The 25,940-nt window shown below is 41.4% G+C and overlaps 2 protein-coding genes across 5 annotated transcripts in view; one reads left to right on the forward strand and one right to left on the reverse strand.

The window, feature by feature from the left end:
- The first annotated feature begins 789 nt into the window (after positions 1-789).
- wdr76 (WD repeat domain 76) lies at positions 790-7,038 on the forward strand. The gene is made up of 15 exons (XM_086187400.1): positions 790-960; positions 1,201-1,311; positions 2,027-2,128; positions 2,245-2,337; positions 2,579-2,637; positions 2,826-2,946; positions 3,075-3,176; positions 3,340-3,380; positions 3,516-3,669; positions 3,866-4,024; positions 4,159-4,274; positions 4,452-4,550; positions 4,654-4,806; positions 4,882-4,935; positions 5,290-7,038. The coding sequence occupies exons 1-15, from the start codon at positions 922-924 to the stop codon at positions 5,543-5,545; spliced, it is 1,659 nt and encodes a 552-aa protein (XP_086043526.1). The 5' UTR covers positions 790-921; the 3' UTR covers positions 5,546-7,038.
- Positions 7,039-7,485: 447 nt separating this feature from the next.
- LOC147269581 (FERM domain-containing protein 5-like) overlaps positions 7,486-25,940 on the reverse strand; it is a 64,293-nt gene continuing 45,838 nt past the window's right edge. For all 4 annotated transcript variants that reach the window (XM_086187363.1, XM_086187380.1, XM_086187390.1 and 1 more), the window contains exons 2-14: positions 24,008-24,112; positions 22,659-22,701; positions 22,423-22,501; positions 18,797-18,894; positions 17,277-17,400; positions 15,461-15,548; positions 15,113-15,201; positions 13,914-13,977; positions 13,721-13,812; positions 13,558-13,632; positions 13,290-13,358; positions 13,030-13,136; positions 7,486-10,511 (exon numbers count right to left, since the gene is read on the reverse strand). In XM_086187363.1, coding sequence (XP_086043489.1) covers positions 9,931-10,511; positions 13,030-13,136; positions 13,290-13,358; positions 13,558-13,632; positions 13,721-13,812; positions 13,914-13,977; positions 15,113-15,201; positions 15,461-15,548; positions 17,277-17,400; positions 18,797-18,894; positions 22,423-22,501; positions 22,659-22,701; positions 24,008-24,112 — 1,614 coding nt within the window. In that variant the 3' untranslated portion in view covers positions 7,486-9,930. The remainder of the gene's footprint in view (positions 10,512-13,029; positions 13,137-13,289; positions 13,359-13,557; positions 13,633-13,720; positions 13,813-13,913; positions 13,978-15,112; positions 15,202-15,460; positions 15,549-17,276; positions 17,401-18,796; positions 18,895-22,422; positions 22,502-22,658; positions 22,702-24,007; positions 24,113-25,940) is intronic.

The following is a 25,940-nucleotide window of genomic DNA, read 5'->3' on the forward strand; positions in this document are numbered from 1 at the left end:
ATTTACACAATTATTAAACAAATAAAAAAAACAACTTCCTGTTTATGTTTGCACTGATGAGACTTCCTGGAACTGCTATACACAAATGTGTCGTCAATGCTGAACTCCTTGGCTTTGTTAATTTGATCAAGTCTTTATTGATATACAGGCATTCAAATATTTGTAGCTAAAATTATATTCATATCATGCACCGACATGCACTATGGCTCTACGAGCTTGTGCCTTACTGAGCATCAGCACTAAGTGGGAAACACCTCAGACACCGGGAAGTCATTCTGTTCTGGCTGTGTTACACTGTTTGATTGGCCTCATAATTTCTGCATCAAACAAATGCCACACATAACTCTAAACACTGGTTGACTCATCCTCACACCAACATAGTCACACGTTAGGAGCCATCTAGGTAGTACATTTCTGGAAATTTAGCTCAACCTGGAATTCAACCGGATCATGTTACATGCTCGTACAGGCAACGTCATAATTGCGCTTTATTGTCGATTGTTGAAGAGCACGCGCTAGGGGTGGTGCTCTAAAAAGTTCAACTGTCGTGACGAAGTATTCTACATTTTATCTGGTTATTCGTCACATCTTGGTTGTGACTGTATTGTACCACACGGGGGCGACATTATGCCGGTTAATACGAGCGAGCGCGGAAAGAGAAAAGCTGTCAATCAAATTGTAAGACGTTCAATTGGCTGTTAGGCTTTAAAGACCGCCTCTTATGCTGATGAGTTAAGTTATTAACCAATGAACTGTGAGAATTCTGTTTCGCAACCCCCAGCTGGGAGGGGCTTGTTACAAAACATTTCTAGCGTGTGGCGGCAATTGTAGTTTCCCCCACAGTTTCAAGCGGAGGTGTACAGGCGTATAACTATATCCGTTTTCTCAAAAAAAGACTTTGAAAGTGTTTTTGTCACAGGCATGAAGACCAGACGAGCGAAGCGTGAAGCTGCTCTGGAGGTAATGTTGCTAACAGTGTCTTATTAACGTTTGAAGGGTTGTTTCATTTCGTGTTCTTGCTGTGTATTGAATAATACTGAACATGAGCAGATTTGGCAGCGGAAATAACTTGAGATTATTTTGTATGTGAAGCAGACATCAACAGAAACACTTAGTGGATTGTTACAGCGATGCAATGAGGGGGTTAGACGGACACTTTCCTTAGCAACGTCGTGAGCGCTTTTGGTTCTCACCTTGCAGGAGGAAGTGACTCCTGAGCAGCCTGATGGAGTCCGACGGTCCGTTCGAAATGTTCTGGCACCCAAACGCCTTCAGTACTCCCCCGAGAGCTGTGAAACGCCGAAGAAGAAGGTGAGGCCCGTTAACTCAAGAGAATGACGTGCATTCAGGGTGCATACATACGTCCGTGGAAAATCCCGAAAGTCCTGAAAGAGGAGAAATCCCCTGACCTGGAAAAGATTAAAATCTGAATACTTTGGAAATGTTGAGGAAATTTGCCTGTAAAATAACTGAATAATGTAGCTAAGTATTGTTACTTAAATCAGCGTGGATGTGTCTGTAGGTTATTTAAGTATTTGTATGTCAGGGGACTTTGTAATTTTACTCTATTGCATTTATCATGAAAAATATGTACTTATACCTCTTTTTTTTTTTTACTTCCGTAAACTCTATGAATTACAATAAAAGTAAAGAACGACATTTACCACAATTACTTTATCCAGGTATTTCTACTTTTACTTAAGGAACTGTGTACTTCTTCCACCACAGAGTATGGCTGCCTCAGTCTGAGAAAATTCACTTCTGGTTAACAGTGTTTTACCTCCATACATATTTATGCTGTATCAATCCTCATAGCTTGACATTTATTTTGATTAAATATACGGTAGTAAATATCAACATGGATTTCTCAGTTTTTGTGTAGAAACAGACTGAGACTATGCAGGCATGGAAACAAGAGTGGAAGAGGCCTTGTTAACCATGTTTATGAACCCTGGGTATTACATTTAATTAAAGGTTTTGTTAAATGTTTGTGCTTTCTTGCTAATATGTCTTTTTTTTTTTTTAGAAGGCGAAAACGCACTACTTGGATGACATCCAGAGTAATAGGGAGGACACGAAGGAGGAGGAGGACTCCGATATTGAAAATAGTGACGTGGAGCGTTCGTACGTGAGTATTAAGAACACGACAGGTTTACTTTCATGGTTAGAGAATCCATGTGTGTGTATCTAGATATCAGGGTGAGTCACGGAGGGTTTTCCTCGTTGTGTCCGTGTTCATCTCAGGACGGTCATGTAGGACTTTCCGCGTATGAACTGGAGCGTTTGGAGAATATCCGACAGAACCAAGCGTTTCTCTCCTCCATCAACATGTTCCAGGTAAACAAGTGACCTTCCCAAGAAACTCCTCTAAGTGCAGTCTCATATCAGTTTTTTTAAGAAAATATTTGATCTTAATTTTATTCAATTAACCTGAAAATATAAACAACAAAAAGATTCGAGAAGAGATAAAACCATGAAATTATAAATACTATAAAATACTGTGTATAAAACACTGCATAACTACGACTGCATTCATACGCTTTCCCCGGATATTAAATATTTTTTCCATGGTCCTCAGGCAACCGCAGCGCTCAAACAGCCAGCACAGCCGAAGCCCTCCCAGAGGGGTCTCGCAAGGTACTCGCCTCTCTGCTGACCAGCTTTTACTGCTTCTCAGAAAGGTCAATTTATTCTTAATGACAAAAACTAAGGGACAGTTGTGATAAGTAGGTTAAAGAAAAGCTTGTGTCATTCTTGAATGCCTCCAAGTCTAAAAGGTTAGGAACCACTGCTCCAGATGTCACGTTCACGCTTGGTTTCTGTAGTGGCAGGTCACAGACCGCTAAAGAAGTGCTTCCGCCTCGCAAGTCCCTGCGTCTCCAAAACAAAGAGGCAGAGATCTTGACCCTGCCCCCTGAGCCGAGGGAAACACGCGTCTATGACGTGGTAGGTTCTTTAACTAAAAAGCTTTCTTTGCTTCTTCACGGCTGGGTTTTTTGTCGCTGGACATGTTCTTGGTGCTATTCCTTGCTCGGGCGTGCTTCTCAACAATATTCGTTTTACTTGCTTTAAAGTGGAGACCTGACAAGAAACCTCCTGGTCCACTGTCCATGAATCCAGTTAACATGGTTGAAGGAAGCCAGCTGCCTTCAAAACTGGTTGAGCTTTTCTCTGAGGTAGATGTCTACAAGTCGCAATATTTCAAGTTTTCATTGTATTTGTTATTATAGTCCCACATTTCCCACTTCATCAGCAGGCCAGCTTTACCTACATTCACATATTTACAGTCCAGTACAGTTTTTAATTTTGTTAAATGGTTAAACTGCTTCATTCTCAAAGGTTTCAACAGAAGACGGAAAGGTGGCGCTCGACCTGAAAGAGTAAGATGGAAAGTTTTGGTTCTTCATCCTGTTACTGAGCCTATAAAAGACGTGACCACTTTTAATGTGAAATAACTCGCCGCTGGTAAAGACTGAGAATGTTCTGTGATTGACCGGACTCTTCTCTTATTGTAGGTATCGATCAGCCCTCAAAACCATGCGGCTGACCGAGGACAGAGTGGCCAAAGTGGTGAAGGAGCGCATCTTTTCTGCTGCCTTCCACCCCTGTTCCACCAACCTGTTGATGGCTGCTGGAGACAAATTTGGCAAAGTTGGGCTCTGGAATGTGGTGCGTTTTCTCCTCACTGTACATAACGCTGTTATATGGTAATCAGTAGTGGACAGGAAATAAGCTTCTAATGGAGTTTGCAGCCTCAGACCTTTGAACACTACGTCATTCAGCTACAGGTACTCGGTGCATCAGTCGCCCTTGAACTGTCACTACTGGAAGCCACACAGTGTTTTTTGTGGGTGTATTCCTTCAGGGTGGCGGTTGGGGGGATGATGGCGTGCTGCTCTTTGAGCCCCACTCTCGTCCCGTTAACTGCTTGGCTTTCTCCAGAGCTCATCCCAGCCAGCTGCTGAGTCTCAGCTATGATGGATCTCTACGCTGCACGGATGTGGAGAGGGCCGTCTTTGATGACGTGAGTTTTGTTCCCCGAATGTTCTTTTACGGTCTGGTGTGGTTTTGCAGTAAACCATCTGAAGCATATCGAGCCTCAGCAGGAGATTCAGAGTATTCTTCCCCACTTGAGTTCAGTCTGTCTGTGTGTTGCAGGTGTATGACATTGAAGATGGCCTGAGGACATTTGACTTCATGTCACATGACTGTTTGACACTGGTGGTTGGGAACTCGTTTGGAGAGGTGGCCATCGTTGATAGACGCACCCCGGGGTATCTTGTTCTTGTTGTTTTTACTGGATTCAGCTGATGATGATCAGAAGATGTTTTTCAGTCTGATTTTGTTTTTAATTGCTCACCTGTAACATTACGTCTCAACAGTTTGAGTTGTCGTGCATCATAAGGTTGATTCAAACACACATCCCTGCCTCTCTGCTAATCCCTCTGCAGAAACTCCCACGAGTCCCTCCACGTGCTGGACCCCAAGGTTGTGCGGTGTGTTAGCGTCCACCCCGTACAACAGCAGTACTTTGCTGCGGCAGAGAGCAGGTATGGCTGGTTCTTAACTTGAACCATTTCAGGAAAGTCAACTTGATCGGAGTTCCCGGTTTGGTGTCATTGTATTAACTCACCATTTGGCTCTTGCCTGCAGGGTCGTGAGTATTTATGACAGCCGTTGTCTGAAGAAGACCAAAAACCAGCCAGTGTCCCAGTTACACGGCCATTCTTTGAGCATTTCCAGTTGTTATTTCTCTCCCTGTACAGGGAACAGAGTTCTCACAACCTGCATGGATAACCGCTTGAGGTACAGTCTACTCAGATTCTTCACTTCAGTCTCTGTTACAACCCGATTTCCAACATCGCTCCTCTGTTCTAACAGGATATACGACACCTCTGCAATGACCACTAAGGTGCCTTTGCTGTCTTCGATCAGGTACGTAGAGCCAGTCACCTCCCCGCCCCGAATACACAACTCACCATGTTAAAAACTTCATGATAATATCTTTTTTATGTGCAATAAAAAAAAAAAACAGCAAAAAGACGCTTTCTTGAGAGCCATTATCACCGTGCTCCTGGAGCTACCTTGACAGTTGTGTGTACATGACAAACAGGAGCTGCTGTCTTATTTGGCTACTTCTAATTTTGATAGTTATAATTATTTTAGCTAAGTTTTGACGGGGGTGAGGGTCAGTGCTGAATTAATTCTTCTTTCATGGAAACGTGTTGTTTTGCCTGTCGTTTCTGTCTGTTTTGACAATCTGTCTCAATACTGAATTTTATTTTGAAGCCACGATATGAAGACCGGCCGCTGGCTGACCAAACTGTCAGCAGTGTGGGACCCCAAACGGGAAGACTGCTTTGTGGTGGGAAGCATGTTGAATCCTCGGAGGGTGCAGGTGTTCCATGAAAGCGGCCAGCTCCAGCACTCTTTCACAGACAGCGAGAAGCTTCACACTGTGCAGTCAGTCACTGCTTTCCACCCCACCAGGAATGCCTTACTGGGAGGAAATTCTTCAGGGCGTCTGCATGTCTTTTCTGACTAAGGTGTAAACCAGCAAAGGGAAATTAACATTCCAGGTCACAGTTTTGTTGTAGTCAGGTTCAAATCACCTTTAATGACCTATGATAGTAATGGAATCCTGCTCCTTTTCCTCTTGATCTCAATGAAGCCCATAATGCCCAGTGCCACTTAAAGGTCATCTTTCAGCCTCTCATCAAGAGATGTAGCATTTGACATGTAGAAAGCTTCCCCCGCCGGTATCAAAACCATTCAGTCTCTAGCTCGTCCCATCAGACAGCCTGGATCTCTGCTGCATTTGCTAGATGCAGTAAAATGCATCACGGAATCCTTCTCCTTTGACAGTATCAATCTATGCAGATTTATTGATGGGAACCATCCACACTGGTGTCATTTTTGTGCGTCATGCTGGAATATCTGTACCGATTAATCTACAATCCTGTGGCGGGCAGTGCTCGTCTCCATGGCGCAGGTTACTCTGTCATACTTCTTATTCTTGTTTGTAATCAACATCACTGCTGTCTGAAACGTGTTGAGTGTCTTTGAAAATGTCTTCTGCTTCCGCTGCTTGAAAGTTTTCAACATCTTCTCTGAGTCCTAATCCAGTCATGATGTCGCTCAGCTGCCAGGGGTGCTTCTGAAATCTGTGTGTAGAATTTCAATCCAAATACTGCCCAGTGATCAGCCAATCAGCTTGTGGAACTTCTGGAACTACTTGTTGCGCCTGTTTTGTTTTTGTTAGAGGAAATGAGGTGCGACTTGTGCATCAGTCAATTTTAGTTCAAGGTTTGTTCAATCAGACATTTATGGGTGCCGTTAGTCAAGTGTTGTATTTACAGCCAGTTTAAACTTAAGTTTTTAAAGCATCTGCAGACACAAGGTAGAAAATGATCCTCAGAAATGGGTCTATTGAACTTAAATTTGCTTTATTTTCCTCTTCTCATTCACATCAAATTATTTACAGAACCTGTCATGTTTGTATTCGTGCCCTGTAAGCGGGTTTGATGTAATGACTTTGAAATGGCGAAACTATTGCCTGATTTGTTTACATGGGTTTTTTTTAAGAGACTCAAAAAATGTTAAATTCTTTTTTCCTTGTTTTTGGTTGTAGAAACTAATAGAATAAATATGGATATTTTACAACTAGGCCTGAAAGCATTTATGTATCGCCTCAAGATGGCAGTATTGCACGGTGAAAATGTGGATTAGGTGGATTAGTTGAGGACATACTTGTGCTGAGGACTTTTCAAAAATCTTGTCCTAGTTTCTTCTCTGAATTCAGGATTCACCTTGTAGCCAGACTAGCTGACAGATGTCAAGAAGAATATATATTTATTCATAAATAGGTTACACCAGTCTTCAGTCAGGTTTTTTTTTTTTTTTTCTTTTTAAAGAAGCAGTCTTGTTTGGAAGTAACAAATGCAGAACACATGCTTACAGAGACATTTCCATGAACAGAGCCATGGATGGTACAGGAAGGGAAGAGTGGGGTGAAATCTGAGGCCTGTATTCCTGTCTACAGACCGCTAAGATGGAGATCAGTGGAACAGTGATCGACTGTGTCAGGAGATGATCCGACACAGCTCTTGGCTCCACTAACGCACGCTCAACCTGTCTTCAAAGAAGAGGAGGAAGTCAAATAGTTTCCATGCTACTTCCGCTGTTTCTAAGTGTGGTCTGTCAGCTGTACCTTCATTTATTCATTTTCACAAAACTTGCTTTGTATCTAGAAATTGAGTCAAGTAAAGCAGTCTAGAATTAGGCAACGAGCAAACCTGGTTTACATAAGAAACTTTGACAGTAATAGATATACTGGATCTTTTGACCCGGCAGAGCAGCACCACTGGGTGATCCACAGCATCGCCTTCACACATGCATCCACAGGCCTTCTGACAGGAGTCGAAAACATTTTCCACCTCAGGCAGACAGAGACAAACATTAGCTTCTAGTTGACGGCTAATAATAGTAATTACATAATCTAATATTTATTGCTCAAATTATGGTCTTTTTTTCAGGTGAGAACATAAAACAAGACTTGAAAGTACAAATTTTAGAAGGCAAAAATGTCAGCCTCAACTGGACCTTTTCTTTACTCTCACATCTGACACTACGATCAAAACTCATTAAGCATGATTTCCATTCAATCAAATACACCAGTAATTATGTCAGGAAACTAACCTCATTTTCCATCACTCAATATTTCTGTAACTGAAACCCATTCAAGTCTGAACTTGGAAACAAAGGAGGTGATGAATTATTTACTCATTTCACTTCCTTTAAGTTTGAAAATATCAGTACTGTACAAAAAAAAATAAAAATCAACCTTTACAGCTTTATTTGGGGGTTCACTTGTAACTGAACACGACGGAGATTCTCAATGAACCATGTTTGTGCTGAGTCTCTACTCCGTGTGGAAAGATATGAGTATTAATACAGGAGCTTTCCAAACAGCCCTCGTGTCCTCCTAAACCTTTCCTTGCATTGCATAAATGGTACATCCCCTTTGTTTAGGTATAATTTCTGAAACATGTCCATCGTTTATCAAGGTTGTGCATCCCTCCAATCCACCGCTCACAGTCTTCCTCAGAGGAACAAACCAAACCTTTGAAGTGTTGAAGTGGCTGCTTTTGGCAGTAAAGACAGACTGCAGGCTAACGTGAACAAACATACAATAAGGCCGGAGAAGCACAGCAGACTATTGAGAGTTTCCATCTGTTGACATTTTCTGTCAGAAACATCAGACAACAGCGGATTCTTTGGTAGGTGTGGTGATTAAGATTGCAGTTAGACGTAAACACTACTTTTCTTAGGTTCTCATAAGCAGGCGCAGGGTTGGAAACTACATATCCACTGTAAAAAATAAAGTCCATTAAAAGTCACCATGAGGAAACTTGTGTTACTTCGACATCGACATGATTTAAAACATGATTTATATTCAGATATGACTGGTAAATGCGTAAATTTGAGCACAGCAGGGCTAAATAAAGAAGCTTCACTCAACAGTTTTGAAAAAAAACAAAATCGAAACAAATAAAAACATACATAATCTCCTTTGTCCTACCTTGGGAAAATAACACTAATTGTTGCACTTTACAAATGTAAAACAATATCAGATTTCACATCATGGAAAGGATTCTTGTCTGTATATTTTAACAGTATTGCACATCAAGATAAACTCCTGCCGGCTGCAAGAGTCAATGGGCTACTAACTGAACACTTCACTATCACTACAGCATTAGCTCACATGGACCCATCGCCTGTAAAACTAGCTTTGCAATACTGTAAAAGTAACTACAGCATAGTGACAACTGTTCCTTACACACATACGCTGATTGTAATTATTAGCATTATTTGGCAGCTATTTTATAAGTTCAGTTAACTACCACCTCCATTGCTAACTTAAACCCTTAGAAAGGCTTATTTTTATAGTCTTTGGATGATTTAACTTGGGTGACACTTCAGTGGCCTGACAAGAATGGTAAACACAGCAACATGTTAGTGGACATAAACATCTAGTCGTATATGAAATCACATTTTTTTAGAAAAATAATCATTCAAGCCTGGGTGGCACACACATCACACCTGGGTCAAAGAGCTACTTGTGATTACGCCAGATGTGGTGTTGTCGATCACATCTGGATAATTTCGGAAACATCAGCGAAGTTGTGCTAAATTAATTTTCCCGTTTTTTTGTTTTGTTTTTAATGTGTGTGTGACTGTTTTACCAGTTGTCTGTACAACAATGTGACAAAATCCACATAGCTACAATTGTAAAAGCAAACCATAAAGTTTGCAAATACTGTTTGACTCCAGACTGATCTACATTCAGTATGTGCTGCTTAGTTCTCCCTTTCACACCTTCTCTGACCCACAGATACAACAGCCGTTTCAGTCCCATAACGAGAGTAATACCATTTCATCATTATGGATGTTGTTGGCTTTGAAATGAGTAAATTAGATTTCTTAGACCGGCTTCCATCTTCTCTCGAAACCTACTCAAACATTAATTACAGTGAAGTCACACACCACATCAGCTCAGTCTGCCCCTCATTAATGGTACGACATACAAATCAATACAAAAATAAAGGCAACTATTATCCAGGGTTGAGTAAGTGATGTTTCACACTTCATTAACCCTTTGTGTTGAAATAAAACCCTGTAAATGTGTTTTTGTGTAAAAATAAAAGTATTTTGACATAACCTGGATTTCAAAAAGGAAAATGTGATTTACTCTCATAGCAGTGATAGTGAAACCAAAGAAGCAAGGCTCTAGAGGGGACAGTCCGTGGCCTGTGGCAGGAGCTCCTTCCTGGGGGAAGCTGTGGTAATACTAGGAACAGGGCAGCCATCTTCTTTCTCCTGACCTGTCCGCTGTACAGTATTTGTCCCGTATTTGCCGTTAACTGTGTCTCACTTGCTGACGAGGAAACCTCCCATCCATCTTAACTTACAGGCGAACCAGCGCCGCAGTGGGCAGAAGTATTCAAAGTGGAACTGCTGGAATTCAGGTGTCTTGCGGATGTCTCTCAGGAAGGCAATGTCCAGGTCTGACTCTGTCAGCATGATGAGGAGCAGCAGCAGGGCAAACAGCAGTCCAATGGTGACTAGGAACAAACGTAAGACACTCAGAATGAACTTGTTCAGCTCCTCTACATCGCTAGGTGGCGACGACCTGCTTCTGACCACACGCAGCGCTCTCCTGCTGGCCCTGAACTCGGCTGCCTGCCCCTCCATTGATGTCCCCATACACGTCTCATCCTCATCAATGCTACAGGGAGCGCCATTGAGGTGGCGGGCTACTGGCATCTCATGTTCAGCCACAGGTGTAGGCAGCACGCTGTCTGAGGGGCTGTAAGCCTCATCTGAGATGACTGCAGATGTACTGGCCTCACTGCCGTCCACCATCTGGCCCCGAGAAGACATGAAGGAGTCGCCATGAGAGACAGAGCGCACCGGCGTGGAGTGAGCGCTGTCTCGAAGGGACTCCAGACCTGAAAGCACAAGAATAGAATGGTAAGAAGAATCAAGTGAAAGTAGAACTTGAGCTCGAACAAAGTGAAGCCCATCTTTTCACTAAACAGGTTAAGAGCTCATTCTCCTTAATAAAGTTGAAGCAATGCCTGAAAAGAAATCTGCTTATCGGTAAACTAAGAGTGCTAGAATAATCTCAGACACAAGAAAGAAAGACTCAACTGCAAGGTGAGATGGAGGACCAAGCTGGGAATAAATACATTTGGGTGGAGTTGTGCTGATGTAAAAAAATCAGATTCTTAGATGTCTTGCAGGTTACTCTTTTCATTTTCTGAGTCTGGGATTGATCGTCTAGACTTCAACACAGAGATAATCCATTTAGCTTCAGACACAATTATTACTTTACCAACTTAATTTCGTCTTTTTCTTCTCTCTCCGTCTCTCCCTCCCCCATCTCCAAAAACAATTAAATTTGAGTGAAATTTTGTCACAATTGACACGTGATATGGTCTTCTTGCTGTGGACAAATGTGTTTCTGGGTGACCTTGACCTTTGATTACCACAACCTAATCAGTTCATCCAAGAGTCCAGGGGAACACATCAACCACAAGTGAAGAAATTCCTTGGAGGTGTTCCTGAGTTATAGCATTTACGAGATTGGGAAGGACAGGCATCCTGAAAACATAATACCTCCCTCCACAGCTGTTGTCGGTGTGGAGGTCTGACCAACGGTCTACCATTCACTATCATGTACTTGTGTGGTATAATTACACATACTGACACATTCCTTCACACTCCATTCACACGCGTGTGGTCCTGACTTAATGACAGCAAACTGTCTAAAACACATCATCCAGTACACTTTCTGGGTTAAATATCCTTTTAAATACATGAATCACAGGGATGTCATGTTCTGTTCTCCCTTGATCCACACGAATTCTAAATCTGGTTCTCTGTACTTTGATAGCAACACTGTAACCTTTAAGCTGATCAAACCTCAGCAACATTTTGTTAGATCAATTGATATTTCAGAGAGATACGGATTTCAAGGGTGAGGCAAATATTTCAGGATCACAATTTACGCTTCTTTCTTCACAAAACACAATGACTCGAGACAGCTCTATGAAAATCCGGCACTTGGTCTAACAGCTGTTGGCAGTCCAAAGCCATATAAAACTCCATAATCCTGGGTTACACAGAAAAGCTGGGTTTTACCTGGGCTGGCTGGAGTGTTAGAGCCATGTAGTTGAGGAGGAACAGCTAGCAAGGACGAAGTTCTGGAGCTCTGTCCTGACCCAAGACCAGAGCCTGAGGTCGAAGAACCTCCAGGGAGGGCAGGGAAGAGTGGTAGGGCCCCCATGGCTCTGCCCAGGAGCCGGGGACCCAGAGACAACACGCGCACCTTCACATCTCGATAACAATGGTTGACCATGCGCAAATGGACATTCACCTTGGTCTGGATTCGGATCAGACATTTCACCATGGTTCTAACCTTCACTGTGTTACATCTATCTTCTTTATCTCACTTTCTTTATCCTTCCCCTCTCTCTTGATGGTCCTGCTGTCTGTTTGTGGCTGGCAAGTTAAGCAGCACCCCCCTGTTCCACAGTGAGCTCTCTCATGCTGGCAGGCAGGCTGACAGCGACAGATAAAGAAAAAGACAGACGGAGAGTGAAAGACAAGGGCTGGGAATGTTGTCCACTTCTGCCACAGTTCACCTCGACCCCCCCACCACCCCGTTGTTGGCTGTGACACACATGCCGTGGCCCCTGACAGCAGGAGCTATTTTCAGGCTTGAGATATTATTACCAGTGGAAATACCAGCACAGACAGAGCAACGGGACAAAACACAGGGGGGGTTGTATGAGTCCATCCATGGGGTACAATGTCAGAGCCTGCTCTCTACTTTAGTGACACCTGTTGTGAACGCTATAAGTTGATTTTTTTTCCATTCTGGTCAACGAGGAGTGGACTTACTTACAGCGGCAGCATTGGCAAAAGGTTAACAGCCTGTAAGGAAAAGAGGGAGCAGTAAGTGCTCTTTATAAACTGACAAGATTACTTTGTCTTGTCAACACAATGTCTGAGGCTCTGAGTGCACGTGTCCAAGAGAGAAAAAGAAACCGGATTCACAGCACAGAAGGAGTGAAGTGTGGGACTGTTCACATGGAAAGTCAGTACGGCTGCACAGGGCATGTTTATGAGTAAAAATGACCACAAGGCACCAACTTGCTTGTATTGGATGCTCATTGGTTGTTCATCACGAGTCTCAAAACTGAGAGTGGTGGAACCTTAGAAACTGTAGCTATTAAACTGTGGAGGCCCTTCCATAGGACTTGAGAACAACAACCACTGTGGACACATCTGTTCGCACAGGCGTTTTTGGTTTTTTCCACTGTAATTCTATGTGGATTTTTATCTTGTGTTTTGTGTTTGCTTAACTCATAAGTCACCACACTACGTGTTTTTATTGATCATATCCAAATTTCAGATGTATTTCTTTGAACGTGTGCATGCGTGTGTGTGTGTGTATTTTACCCTCCATTATAGAGATGTGTACAGCTCTCCGTCGTGTCCTTGGCACACTGGTCAAACGGGGACCGTGTGTGATGGATGGACAGCTTCTACTCGGCACCATACCAGCCCTGGACACACGCACATACACATCATATAAACACAAACATGGAAATGGACCCCCTTATGTGCACTTGAAGGTATGTACACAAACAATTCAAAATGCTTCTGCATAAACTGAACAATTTCACAACAGTAAGCAGCAGACTTTATGGAAATCTGACCTATGGATCTCAGGGGGGTCCCTCTTAATTTTGGCACTTTGTTCCATTACCTCTTTTGCAACCTTCCCACTGAAAAAAAACAACAAGAAAAGCAGAGAAAGTAAGCCTCTTTGTTAGTGCTTGTCATTCAACTTTACCAGGCAAGCAAGAACAGCAAAATGACATCACAATGGCCTCTGTGCACCTGAGAGACACCTCTCAGGGGGAAGGGGACAATGGTATTGGACAAATATATAAGTGATAAGTATAACATGCAAGGACTCATTACCTGTATCTAAAGCGACTACCCTTGAAGAAGAGATTGCTACTGGACACTGTGCGGACTTGACTCGACTTTTCCAACCTGTCAGCCAACGGAGAGGGAGAAATAATCCAAAACACAAGTGCAGTAATGTCCTCTGTGCTGTTGAGTTTTTAGACCCCTGACTCACTTGTAGAAGGCTTGATTCTCAACCCCACACTTCCACAGATGCTTACAGGCTTCTGGTGTAGGTGCAAAGTATGTCAATATGATCTTCTTATCCTGCAGCGAGTCATTAAGCCACAAATACAGAGCATGAATGACAGTTTATGCACAGACTGTTTAGCTGTAAAAGACATTGTTCCAATAATGCATTCACATACCTCTGTCTGATTTGCATATATATGGAATGTCTTTGCTTCAAATTTCAGTTTGGTCACCTCATCCCTGAGTTTGACATGCAGAAACACAACAAATTACAGACAGAAAAAATTAATGATGAAAAATGGACACAGTTGATGAGAAATAGAGAAATGAAAAATAGACAGAGGCAGAAAGAAAGAGATAAAAGGAAGAAGGAGACTAAATGAAGTTGGTGAAATATTTATTGTAAGTGAAGGTAAATGGATGACTCTTCCTGTGCAGAAATTCAGACGGATGATTTCAGACCCAGAAAAAAAAGAAGCTGCAGGACATTAAATAATCTGATTTTTATAACAGCTCACTCCAAACAGCAGAGACTTCACAGCTGGTTGACTCAGCCGTTTTGAGATTGATGCAACAGAGGACTGCTGGTTATGTTTCGACTGGTCTGGCTCAAACTTCACCAAATATCCAGCTAAATGAATGATTATTACTGTATGGATGTATCATTAATGACTTAAACAATGATCATGTCCAAACAAGACAAACCATCATTTCAAATGAGAGCTACTAACCCAGCAAGACTACTTCATGGCACAATACAGAGGATATCGATCATTTCGAATAGTTACAGAGTAGAAATCTAGAAATTTCATCCCGGGTAGCTGTTAACAACATCGTACACAGTTAAAATTTAAGGCAAATCACACATGGCTAAATTTCCAACTTAAAAAAAAACAAAAAAAAACCACCCCAAAAACAGCTACTTATTACCTGATTGGCTGCAGATTGATTACAAAAAAAATGGGTAAATATGGTGTAACATTTTTGGAAAAACAGTGGAATAGTTTGTCTTTGATACAACTGGTTTATGGCATTGGAGTGATTTTTTTTTTTCTTTTTGCAAATCTTTGGAGGAGTGAGGCTAAGTTATTCTAGATGCCTCACTCTGTGTTCTGACTACACAAACCGGAAAATTTGGACTTGATCATTAAGCAGCTTGCTAAGTTTGCTGGCATTCGTCTGCAGAAGCTGTTACAAGACCTTCATGATTTATGCAAAAAAAAAAAGTTATTCATTTCTGCCAGCTAGATTCCTTGCATAGGTCATAAGTGACATTTATCTTTTCCAACAGTTTCTTGCTCGCTAATGCAGGCACGTGTGCAGACTAACTATTTACCTCCTTCATATCCAGCTGTAATTGTTTGTCTGTACTCACCATTTAAGGAAATGAACCCTCCGGTTTCCTTGCAGCACAGTGAATCCAAAAGGAGTGAACGCTAGAAAAGCTGGGTTGCCGGACACATCCTGACGTGCAAAAAAGAATTTCAAAAACACACAGAATTATTATTTATATAATTAACCTAACTTTATGAGTAAAGAATCAGAGTGCAGTTTTAATATAAATATATCTAATGATTTATTCAAAGATTAATCTCATTATTTTTTAAAAATACATTCTGAGCAGCTGAAAAGAAAAGAATTTTCTTTAAAGAATTATGGCATATGAATGAAAATGAGCTGATTAAAAAAAAAAAACAACAACATCAACAGCAACGCACAACACCTTGCAAGGATGAGGGTCCACTCCGTACGTTTCAAGCATCTGAGCTTTTTGGAGGAAGTTGAGCTCGGAGGTTTCAGGAGTCTGACCTCTGGAAGAAAAAAATCAATTCAGTCTACCTGATTCTGTCATAGCAATCTGTCACCTCCGACAGCAGCATCTGATAGGAACGTGGTGCTATTTAATCATAAAGAAATAAGTCAGAGAAGTTAGTAAGAGTCAGTTATGTACCGTAATGTCAGAAGGTATAAGGTAGTAGTTCCCAAACTTGTAACCAATAAAACATTTAAGCTCCCAATGTGTACCTCCTCCACCTGCACCAGCACTACCAGTCACCAGGTTAGCACTGCTACCATTAATGCTAGCTCTGTCAGACATCCCACTGGAAGCTGTGGGATAGTGTCCTATCCACCAGTAGCTAGAGGAAGAAGAGCACTGAGGGGACACTGAGGTTAAGGGCCTCAAAATCTGAATTATTGACAGCCAATTTTCTTACACTTGGTCAAAGAACCAAGGAATCAGAGGGACAGGTGGGAAGTTGTGCAGAAGCATGCCGGGGCACGTCCGATGTGCAAACACGTTCACTTCCAGTGGAATGTCTGTCTGTTGTACTCAGAGAGAAGGACAGAGTGCACCTCCATTTTCCTTGTGCAAACACTTCCTCCTCTGACGGTCCTGTCAAGAAATCTGGGTGACCAGGTCAAGACAGAAGCTCTTTTCCTCCACACAACATTATGTCCAGCCTATATTGTTCATTTTGCTGAGATTGTGCTCTGATGAAAAATGGGAGCGTGTGCGCCCAGCACAGCAGCAATCTGGATATATTCAAGAGCTGCAACTCCTCCCTGACGATTTATGCAGGCTGCAGTCGCTCTGTTGTCCATGCTGATCAGCATGTCACGATTCTGCTGCAGAGGGGCAAAATGCTGCACCACCTTCCACAGAGTGAGTCAAGTAGAATGTAGAATGTGCAGAGAGACTTGCAAGCTGACCAATGTCCCCCCAGCACGCTTCTCCCCACCCACCTGACAGAGATACATTTACAAACATCAGACGTGTGATGTACTGTAGCTCTGCCCAGAGGCACTGCCATGACATGGTTGACTGTCTCACACCTCAACACCAACAGGAACACACCCACTGCTTCTGGTCGATTACACTGTTCGCCTCAGGCTGGGCTCCCCAAATATGAGAACCAAAGATTCCAATCTTACATAAAACCCCAAAAAACTAAAGTGCTTGTCACACCCGTGGTTGCTGCTGGTGTAGGAGCCGCCTTCAGGCCAAATGCTGCTGATGGGCTAACTAAAACTGGACTACACCACTCAGTCAGTGTCAGCCAATACAACAAAGTATGACAAAGAAACCAGACACACACAAACCGAAACAATGAAAGTGAATGTGCTATGCTACCCTAAAATATCAAGGTTTTATTAAATGAGACTGAAGTGCTTTGTCGTGTACAGGCCCTTAAACAATAAAAGTAAATGTGCTATGCTACCCTCAAAATATCAAGGTTTTATTTAATGAGACTGAAGTGCTTTCTAGTGTACAGGCCCTTCTCCCCCCGTTCAAACTCACACTGATGGTGAAAGCTGCCATGCCAGGAGCCAGGTTAGGTATCTTGTTGAAGATCACTATGACATGGTCGAGGGGGTGGGGGTGGGGCTTAAGCCAGTAACCCTCAGATTACCATAGGGCAACTAAAGATAAACCATTACAGACATAGTTTATCTAGAGTTGAAGAGCTAGCGCAGGTGTATCTGTGTGTAGGACAGTTTGGTGTGAACCCATCAAATGTTGACAGGTGTCAACTTACATCAGCTCAGTCTTGTGGATCTCAGCGATCCGCCGCTCCAACTTCTCTGAGTGTTTGGGGAAAAATTGGAACTTAGAGCTATAGCCCTCTGGGTGTTTCCCAGGGTCGTAGTCACCGATTTCCGCTAGAGAACATACACACAGCAAAGTACAGGTTAACCTCATTTATAAATACAACTTATTTTTTGACTACAGACCCTGTAAACCACTAACTTATGCAAACCGAACGCAAAAGTACAGCATTATGAACAGTGTTGTCACTGGGCAGTGGAGTGATTCTGAGTCTTTCCTATTTGGATGCTAAATTTGCTCGGCACAACCTGTTCCTGTCATCGTTCTCAAAAGGAGTGTTTGCAACTGTTTCACTTTGCAGGGGAGTGTGTCATTTGTCTCCCAGCTAGTCTAATACTTCAGATCTGGAGTGTGGAGTTCAAGAAAACATCTCCTTTCTGAAGAATTTCTGCTTCGAGTGCAGGTTGACAGCAACAGTGAATCCAGGTTCGAGCAAATTTGTTTAGTGGTTTTGCAGGTTGACATTAGTCGTGATTCTAGTGACAAATGTACGCTTGAACAACAAACAGCCTTACTGGGACCACTGTGGAAAATTGCCCTTTTAATAAAAAGGACCTGACATTGTAGACATTACCACTGACCAGTCCTGTGATATATTGGCCACATTTTCAAACACCAACCAGCCACATATTAGATTTTGACCTTGTCTTGTCGGACACCTGTTGAAGAAGTTCAAGAGAAGACTGAGCTCAGGAATCCACTGACTTGTCAAAGTACCACATTTAAGACCAATTCTTTGGAAACCACCAAGCTATGGTAGAAATGTAATCAGAACATGCAAAGCCAAGAACGCTCAACACACCGCGACTTACACGGTCATAGTCTTTTACACTGTGAATGTCTGTTCCTGTCATCACTTCATCTGTTTTTTTAACTGCTGAATCAATGAATGAACATGTTTACATGTATTGATGCTTTAAATATGTAGAATACTATGACTACAACTTCCACAGTTCTGTACACTAATGTTTTGTCTTGCAGTAAGTATGGACGCAGACACCATGGACATCTAGATTGTGGGATAAGGTGAGAGAAAAGGCTGGCACAGGACAGCGGGCTGGCAGAATGTGACATTGGAACTGTTCCTTATTGCATCTCTCCTCTGCATGTAGATGAGCCTGCTGACACCCAAAGGAGCTCAAAGAAGCAGTCAATTTTTATCAAAACAACTTCCTCGATGAGATTAGGTCCCCCCCCAGCCCTAACGGGTAGCAAAATTACATTAAAAAAAAGTAAAGCAACAGTTCCAAGGTCCCTGTTAAACAAAAGGAGGAGTTCTGCATGTACGATGAAGTGTGACACAAACACTCATCTGTGCCGGCAATAACAGCTGACAAGTGTTGAACAATCCATTATCATATGGAAATTATGTGGCCTACAGACAGTCTTAAATAATGCATCATTTGCATTATTTTAGACTGAAATGAGGACAGCCTCTTGTTTTCCTACCTTGCAATATATAGGCAGCCAGCAGAGCAGCGTCTGATGTCTTGCACAGGAGACGGCCGTGGTAGAGATCCCTCTTAACCTGCAGGAAGACGAGATATCTGTGGAGTGGAGCACAGAGACACTGATATGGGTTACTATTTTGATAGGGTCCGTAAATTGAAGATATTTTCTTTTTCTTGATGACACACAATGTGGAAGTTAAAATAAGATGTTCCTTATGCCACACACCACTGAAGCTCTGGGTGTTCGTAAATGAGGGACTTGGTCTGCGACTGTGGATGGTCTTGTGTTAATGTGCTCGGGTTGTGTTAATATGCATTTACCTTCACGATCCCCAACCTGCAACCACTGTGTAATAATTCAAGCAAAATGAAAAATGGTGACAAATATATTTTTATGCCTCCACACAGGTGATGACCGAGGCAGCAGTATGTTTTCTGCTTGTCCATTCATCACATTCTCATTAACCAGAAGTCTCCGGAACACCTTGAGGGATTTCTTCTAATTTGGCCAAGGCATACAACCTTAATGTAGTATTTCTAGTTTAAATGTATGATTAATATCCATGTTTTGTTTATTTCTACGCCATGACTGATAAACTGTATGCTGTGCAGACTTTAAAGGAACTAACACAATGTTTCAAGTGTCTTTTTTGATGAAATGGAACTTTTTATTCTCTGGAACTCTGTCTGTAAAACTGTTTTCACAGGATATTTTGATGTTATATTTTGATGTTGACCTTTTGAGTCATGGGACATGTGCCCCAGTTTGTGGCACAGCTCCAGCTAAATGTGGGGTTTTCCAAGAATTGGCAATAATCTACAGTAAGATTGCTGGTTCACACTTAGGCCCGGTGGGAGCAACTCAGTCTTCCAAGAATTGGCAATAATCTAAAGTAGGATTGCTGGTTCACACTTAGACCCAGTGGGAGCAACTCAGTCTTCTCGCCTCATCCACACCATGATTAGTCATGTCACTTTTCTTAGCCAGCATTCATTTCATGCGCTTTGATAATGCTTCCCTCTCTGAGCAACAAAGCAATAAATAGTATGGTTCTGTGCTGCTGTAAATATCGCTATGAAAAATGTCATCATGGAGTTTGTGGGTATTTTGAGTCTTTCTACTTTAGCAAATGCCCAATTTATCATTTGCTGATACACCCTGATGTCTTTACTGTTGTGCAGGTATTGTACTGTACATGTAAATTTAAACATGTTAGCTTAAAAATAATAGATTAAGAGGTGGCACGTGTTTTTGTCCTGTAAAGAGATTCCAAGGTGCTCAGAGTTAATGGGAGACTAACCAGTAACAACACACAGTCGCTAGCAATTCAGAAAAATGAGAAGAGTGATATTCCCAGCCTAATATGGCTCCTTCTGATCCAGATCCCTGTATGCTTTAGATGTGCCATCATCAGGATTTCAGAGCTTGATATTGAAAATTTCATTTGATTTAGTTAGCGGACAAACACTGTGGTCAAATCACTAATTAATCCCATAAGATAAGCATGTATTTGCAAACATGTAACTACAAATGTACTTGCAACTAATTTTTTTTCTTGTAGAAGGAAGGAAACAGGGCTGGCTTGAAATGATCTTTACATTATGCACAAAAACAATTACTAGCTAATTAAAAGCTGCTATATGCTGTTAGACTTCATTTGTTTGCTATTTATTTATGTGTCTGTGAAAGCCTCCGGTCAAAGAGATGACGGAGGATGGAGACAAGCGTTGTGCTCCATCAAGAAGAGCTGGATTGTGAAAAAGAGAATTCACTGCTTGGCAACCAGTCGAGGGATGTGATTTACAGGGCTCTGTGAGCTCAGTAGCTCTCTGGCTCGCTCCTTACAGCACTTTGTTAAGTTGTCAGCGATGCCACACACAGTGAGGAGCTTCATGACACTGCAACTTATAAAAAGGGAAATGCTCAAATCCCCTTGCTCTCTCACACACTGTTGAGTTTTTGACACTGTTATAAAACTAAAAATTCTTTCTGTACCACTGTACGATGGGAGAAACAGAATGAGAATATACTACTTAACTGAAGTCATTTTAATCTAAAATACAATTTAAATACCAAAGATTTATATTTGATATTTATATGTCATTAATTAACCCACCTTATAGCCTCAAAAGGTATGGCTATTCCCAGAGTTGTTTGTTGTTTATAAAGAGTACATTCACTTATTTCTATACATGTTTAGTTGCAGTTTCCAGTGTCACTAATTAGATAATGTTACATTCAAGATATGGTGGCGTTTTGATTATGTATGTATCTTTTGAGAGGACATACTATTAATTCAAAAGGCAATCAGAACACTGAAGTAGATCATCTTAATTGGAGATGACTTGACTTTCGTGATATTGTTCATATTCAATATTACTTGCTTGAGACTTAAAGACTTGAGACATGCTCATGTGGAACATACAACCAGCTCAGCTCTGGTCATTCGGAGGGTCACGGACCTCTAAAAGTTACATTTTGTCAAAGAAAAACCGCCTGCTTTCATTCATTTATACACACACATACATACCTACCTACATGCGTGACAATTTTGTCTCTGAGGATGACACTTTGGAGGACAGTTTAAGAGACTCAGTGGGACAAGGACAGGCTGTGTGTGTGTGTGAGTGTGTGTGTGTGTGTGTGTGTGTGTGTGTGTGTGTGTGTGTGACAGAGGGAGGGAGAGAGTCAGTTTTCTATGACACGATCAGAGAAATGAAGAGTGACAGAGAATCATTTCTTTGAGGAGGACTTCCACCCTCGGCAGTCCCATGAAACAGGCATTACTGTATCAATTTGAACTGCTGGCCTCAAAAATGTGCCATTCTCTCCCACCATGTGACACAATATGGCCTTTTTGCCACTTGGAGATTTGTTTGACACGATCAATGGAGGGTTGGACGTAGCTTAACCAGAACTCTTAGAGTTGGACTTCCATGGGTACAGCAGCAGCAACAATAGGTTGTTTGGGATGAGGAAGAAAAGCAGAAAGGGGAAATCCCCTGCTGCTCTCCAACTTTCCTGATGAGAGGGGATGAATATTCGCCACTTGATTACTTACTTGTAACCATGTGTGACATGATTCTCCGTTACCCTTGAACTCCAGACTCTACATCCTCGCTCTGTCTTCAAGATCGCCAGGGACTTCAATTGTGAAAAACTGGACAATTGTTTCATTTTCCTGACTGTGTTTGAGCAATTGTAGGTTAAAGAATTTATTTCCCTGCGAGGATCAGTTCTGTTTTAAAGAGGCAGCTAATGGTGGCACTGAATTATTAAGCTATGAGAAATTCAAGGAGCTGAATTTAGAGAAATCTGGGATCATATGAGAATGAACCTGCAAGTTTTCCTGAAAGATGGGTGTGGCGAGAGGTGCAATCGCCAATTTCACCAGATGTAGGTCAGACACACTGGCCCTTTACAAGCAGAGCATTGAACTAAGTTCTTTGATTGTGGAACGGTTCTGAGGCTTGGGAACCAAAAGTGGGTGCATACAGTGGAGATGCCCAAGAACCCACTTAGGCTTAAACACCTCATTACCCAGAGCTGTAATTGCTTTTGAGTCTTGACATCAAAGGTAGTTTCTGTTCTCCATCCTGTAAGTTCGCATCTCGTAAACTTACCTGGTTATTTCCTCTTTGAGGGCGGCAGGGTCTGGTGGGTAAAACTTGACGCGCAAACACATGGTGAATGGAGGCTGGGCTGTGGGGGGAATGTCATGACATTTTTTTTTTTGTTCCTTTGTCTGATTGAATTATACATTCAGCACATATTTTTCTAAGGTTTGTTGTTTGAAAAACAAGCTGGAAAATTTGGAAACTGATTCAAATTAATCAGACATGCTTCATGAAATACTTACATTTCAGTTGTTTGGCAATAGACTTTGTAAACTCCAACCAATGCTGAGAAGAAGAGAAAGAGAATAAAGACCGTCACTTTGGAAACGGAAGATTTTGCCGCTATCTTGTCAGTCTGTGGTCTGATTGCGCAGCAGCTGAGCATAATAACTTGTAATCTACGGCTAGAAGGCAAACTAGAATCACTCTCATCTCCTTCCCATCTGTTAATTTAGACTCCCTGCAATGCATTGCCATGAAGAGATGAGACGGAAGAAATCTTTTTGGAAGATAATCAGGCGAGTGCTGTTTGCTGTCAGAATAAACATCACCAATCAAAAACTGGCTCTAATCAGCGAGCCAATGATGCTGACAATAACAGAGTGCTGTGCTGTGAAACAATACTGCTGTGCAACTTTCATTAGCTTGTGATTATTAACTTTTTAAGGAACACCTGTATCACTAAGTAGCTTCACTGAAACTGTGATGAAGGTTGATTACTCAGATGTCTATGAAAGTTATCAAGATACAACAGACAGTAACAGATGAAAACACAGGGCTATGTGAGTCAGTTACAGGGATAAAATGATGAATTTGACATCACCAATATCAAAGAAGAACTGAAAGTTTAAGAACTGGTTTGCAAAGCTTATACACAATCACTATCCTTTATGCAGGCTAAATTACAGACATCCTTTTTAAAAAAAATACAACATAAAAATAATCATAATAATAATAATAATAATAATACAGACTCAAAGAAAAGGCCAGAGATGAGTGGATGCATGATCCTTCCAAATCACACAAGAATACAGATATTTCTATTCGATATGATTTTAATCAGCTGAAGAACTCCAGATGTTTGGCTGTTGGGAAGAATGATTCTGAACAGATTTTGTACGATGCCATTTTAACATTGTGGATCAGTGGAGCCTCCTTGGCAGGGGTACTGTATGTGCTCTGAGTGCTTTCTAAGGCACTATTTAACTACCATCGAAAATGAAGGCGCTGACACATCAATCAAAAGTCTGAACCCCAAAAGAATAAGAACACTGTGACCCCGCTCAGACTCAGACTACATTGTTTCAGTCATTATTGCTGCAGCTTGTTTTTGCCGTGGATATTGTACTTTTACATCATTTGACGTCATTTTTCAGTGGTGCAGGTGAGAAGAGACACAGATGAGAAAACAGGATAATAAATAAGGTGGGAGCAGCGTCAAGTTTCAGTGTGATGTCACCCTATGTAAGGGGAGTTAAATAATGACTTAAAAAACAAAAGAAAAGAGGATGGGGAAAAGATCACAGTCATGATCCAACCCCATGGGATCTAATCTAAATTTAGTTGTGCATTTCTTTAAAAGAATATTTACCCTCTGCTTGTCTGGATCAACATATCTTATACCGAAGTAGTCTTTCTCAAGCAGGTTGAGATGGTGACAGATGAGGTCAAACAGGTATTGTCCCTTGGAATCACGCTGAAAGACAGACAAAATACAAACAGGCACATTTTAAAAAATGTTTAGGACACAATACCTCATTCTTTCACACTACAAATCCATACAATCAACACAATTGATGAATACCCAGCTTATCCAGACTGACAAGTATTCAACACTTAACATTCAATTACTTTTTAATGTCTGAAACATATCAAACAACATTTCTGTCTTCTAATCAAATGAGTCCACTATTTTGAGTCTCTGAGCAGTGAAAATGGCCACCAGAAAATGTTTAAATATTTCACTACCCTCAAGGGAGAAATATGAGGGATATCAAATATTCATATCGGAGAGGCAGCCATCTGTGGAGGCTTTGAGAAATGCAGGAAAAAGACCTGGAAAGCAGTAAGGTGCAGGCAAAGGAAGCAAGATAAAAAAAAAAAGAGGATGCCTTTGAATTGAAATACAGTGCAGAAATCTGGCCTTAGCATTATATATAGTACTTTTCTATACCTTTTCTGGATCACCAGTGAGCCTGGAAATACAACATTTATTTTACGCTGCTCAAGTTAGCAAAATACCAACAGAAATAAGCTAAATAATTCAGCTAATATATAATATATACTAATTCAAATGTAGCCTGGTGTAACAGAAGTGAGTCTTAATGGCAGCTACGTCAGAATTAGCACAAAGCTGTGTCTGCTGCACATATTTTGGTTTCGCAATAATGATAAAAGGTATATGCCAACACCGCACGGAACATTAAGACAACACATGATATCGTAACAGCAGCTTTGGTTATTACTGCAAAGCCAGCAGAATTAAACTCTAAATTTAGACTCTGCTGAATATTAAAATAGTCACAGTCACCTCAGTTTTGCGCTTTTGCACAGCAGAGATAAACTAGTACTGATTTAGGCAGCACACCACTACTCATTAAATCCAAAGCAACAGCAATACTTGGCCCAATAGTGTTATTTGCCTTTCACATATTTATAAAGAAGTGTCTTTAGCTCACCAATATGCATTTCTCTGCTGCATCATTTCTCTGTAACTCCATATTGCCGAAATAACCACCCACGTACATTTAGCTTAATCGCTGAGCATTGATAAAGAAGATTATACCAAAAAGATGATCAGCTTGAAGGAAAGACAGTTTCAGACAGTTTTGCTGTCTATGCTTTTGAAGTCACAATGAAGTTATACAAGTGTGACAAATGTCTTCAGGAGCTCAAAATACCTATTTGTGAGTACTTGGAGGGCAATAAAAACCCAAGAAACTTTTGGGGTAAAGTATCACTTTAAAGAGCTTCAAAGGCAACAAGGTTTACAGCTGAGGGCGTCCGCAGGCTGTGTCACAGTTGTGTTTGTCTTGGGATGTAAATACAAGACCTCCAAACCCCAGTGTTGGTGTTCACTTTAGGTTGTAGGTTTTTTTTTTTTATACACTAAAGTTACATTACATCACATCTCTCTCTCTCTTATACACACAAATTAACAGAAGTCAGGTGCAAATTTGTCACAGCACAATCTGTGGGGATCTAAACCAGTGTCACATTTCAGCACAAAAAAACAATACACACATTTATTTAAGACAATAAACCCAAATCAGAGCTGTAATGAGTTTGGAGCAGTGGTTCATGTGTGAATAATTTCATATAATAATCCCAAGTATTTCCTGATTTCTATTTCTGCACCTTAGTCATTGACATTGTGCATACAAGTGAACACTTTGGTAAAGCAGGAACACATATACAAGATAAAGCTCATCCTCCTTCACTGGCAAAGGGCACAATCAAATACCCTACCAGGGATGGAGCCAGAAATATTTCATTGGGGTGGCTAGGGTGAGATCATCACTCAC

The sequence above is a fragment of the Aulostomus chinensis genome, chromosome 2 (assembly GCF_037954235.1).
Source record: "Aulostomus chinensis isolate RoL2024-O1b breed Wild chromosome 2, RoL_Achi_v1.0, whole genome shotgun sequence".
Lineage (NCBI taxonomy): Eukaryota > Metazoa > Chordata > Actinopteri > Syngnathiformes > Aulostomidae > Aulostomus > Aulostomus chinensis.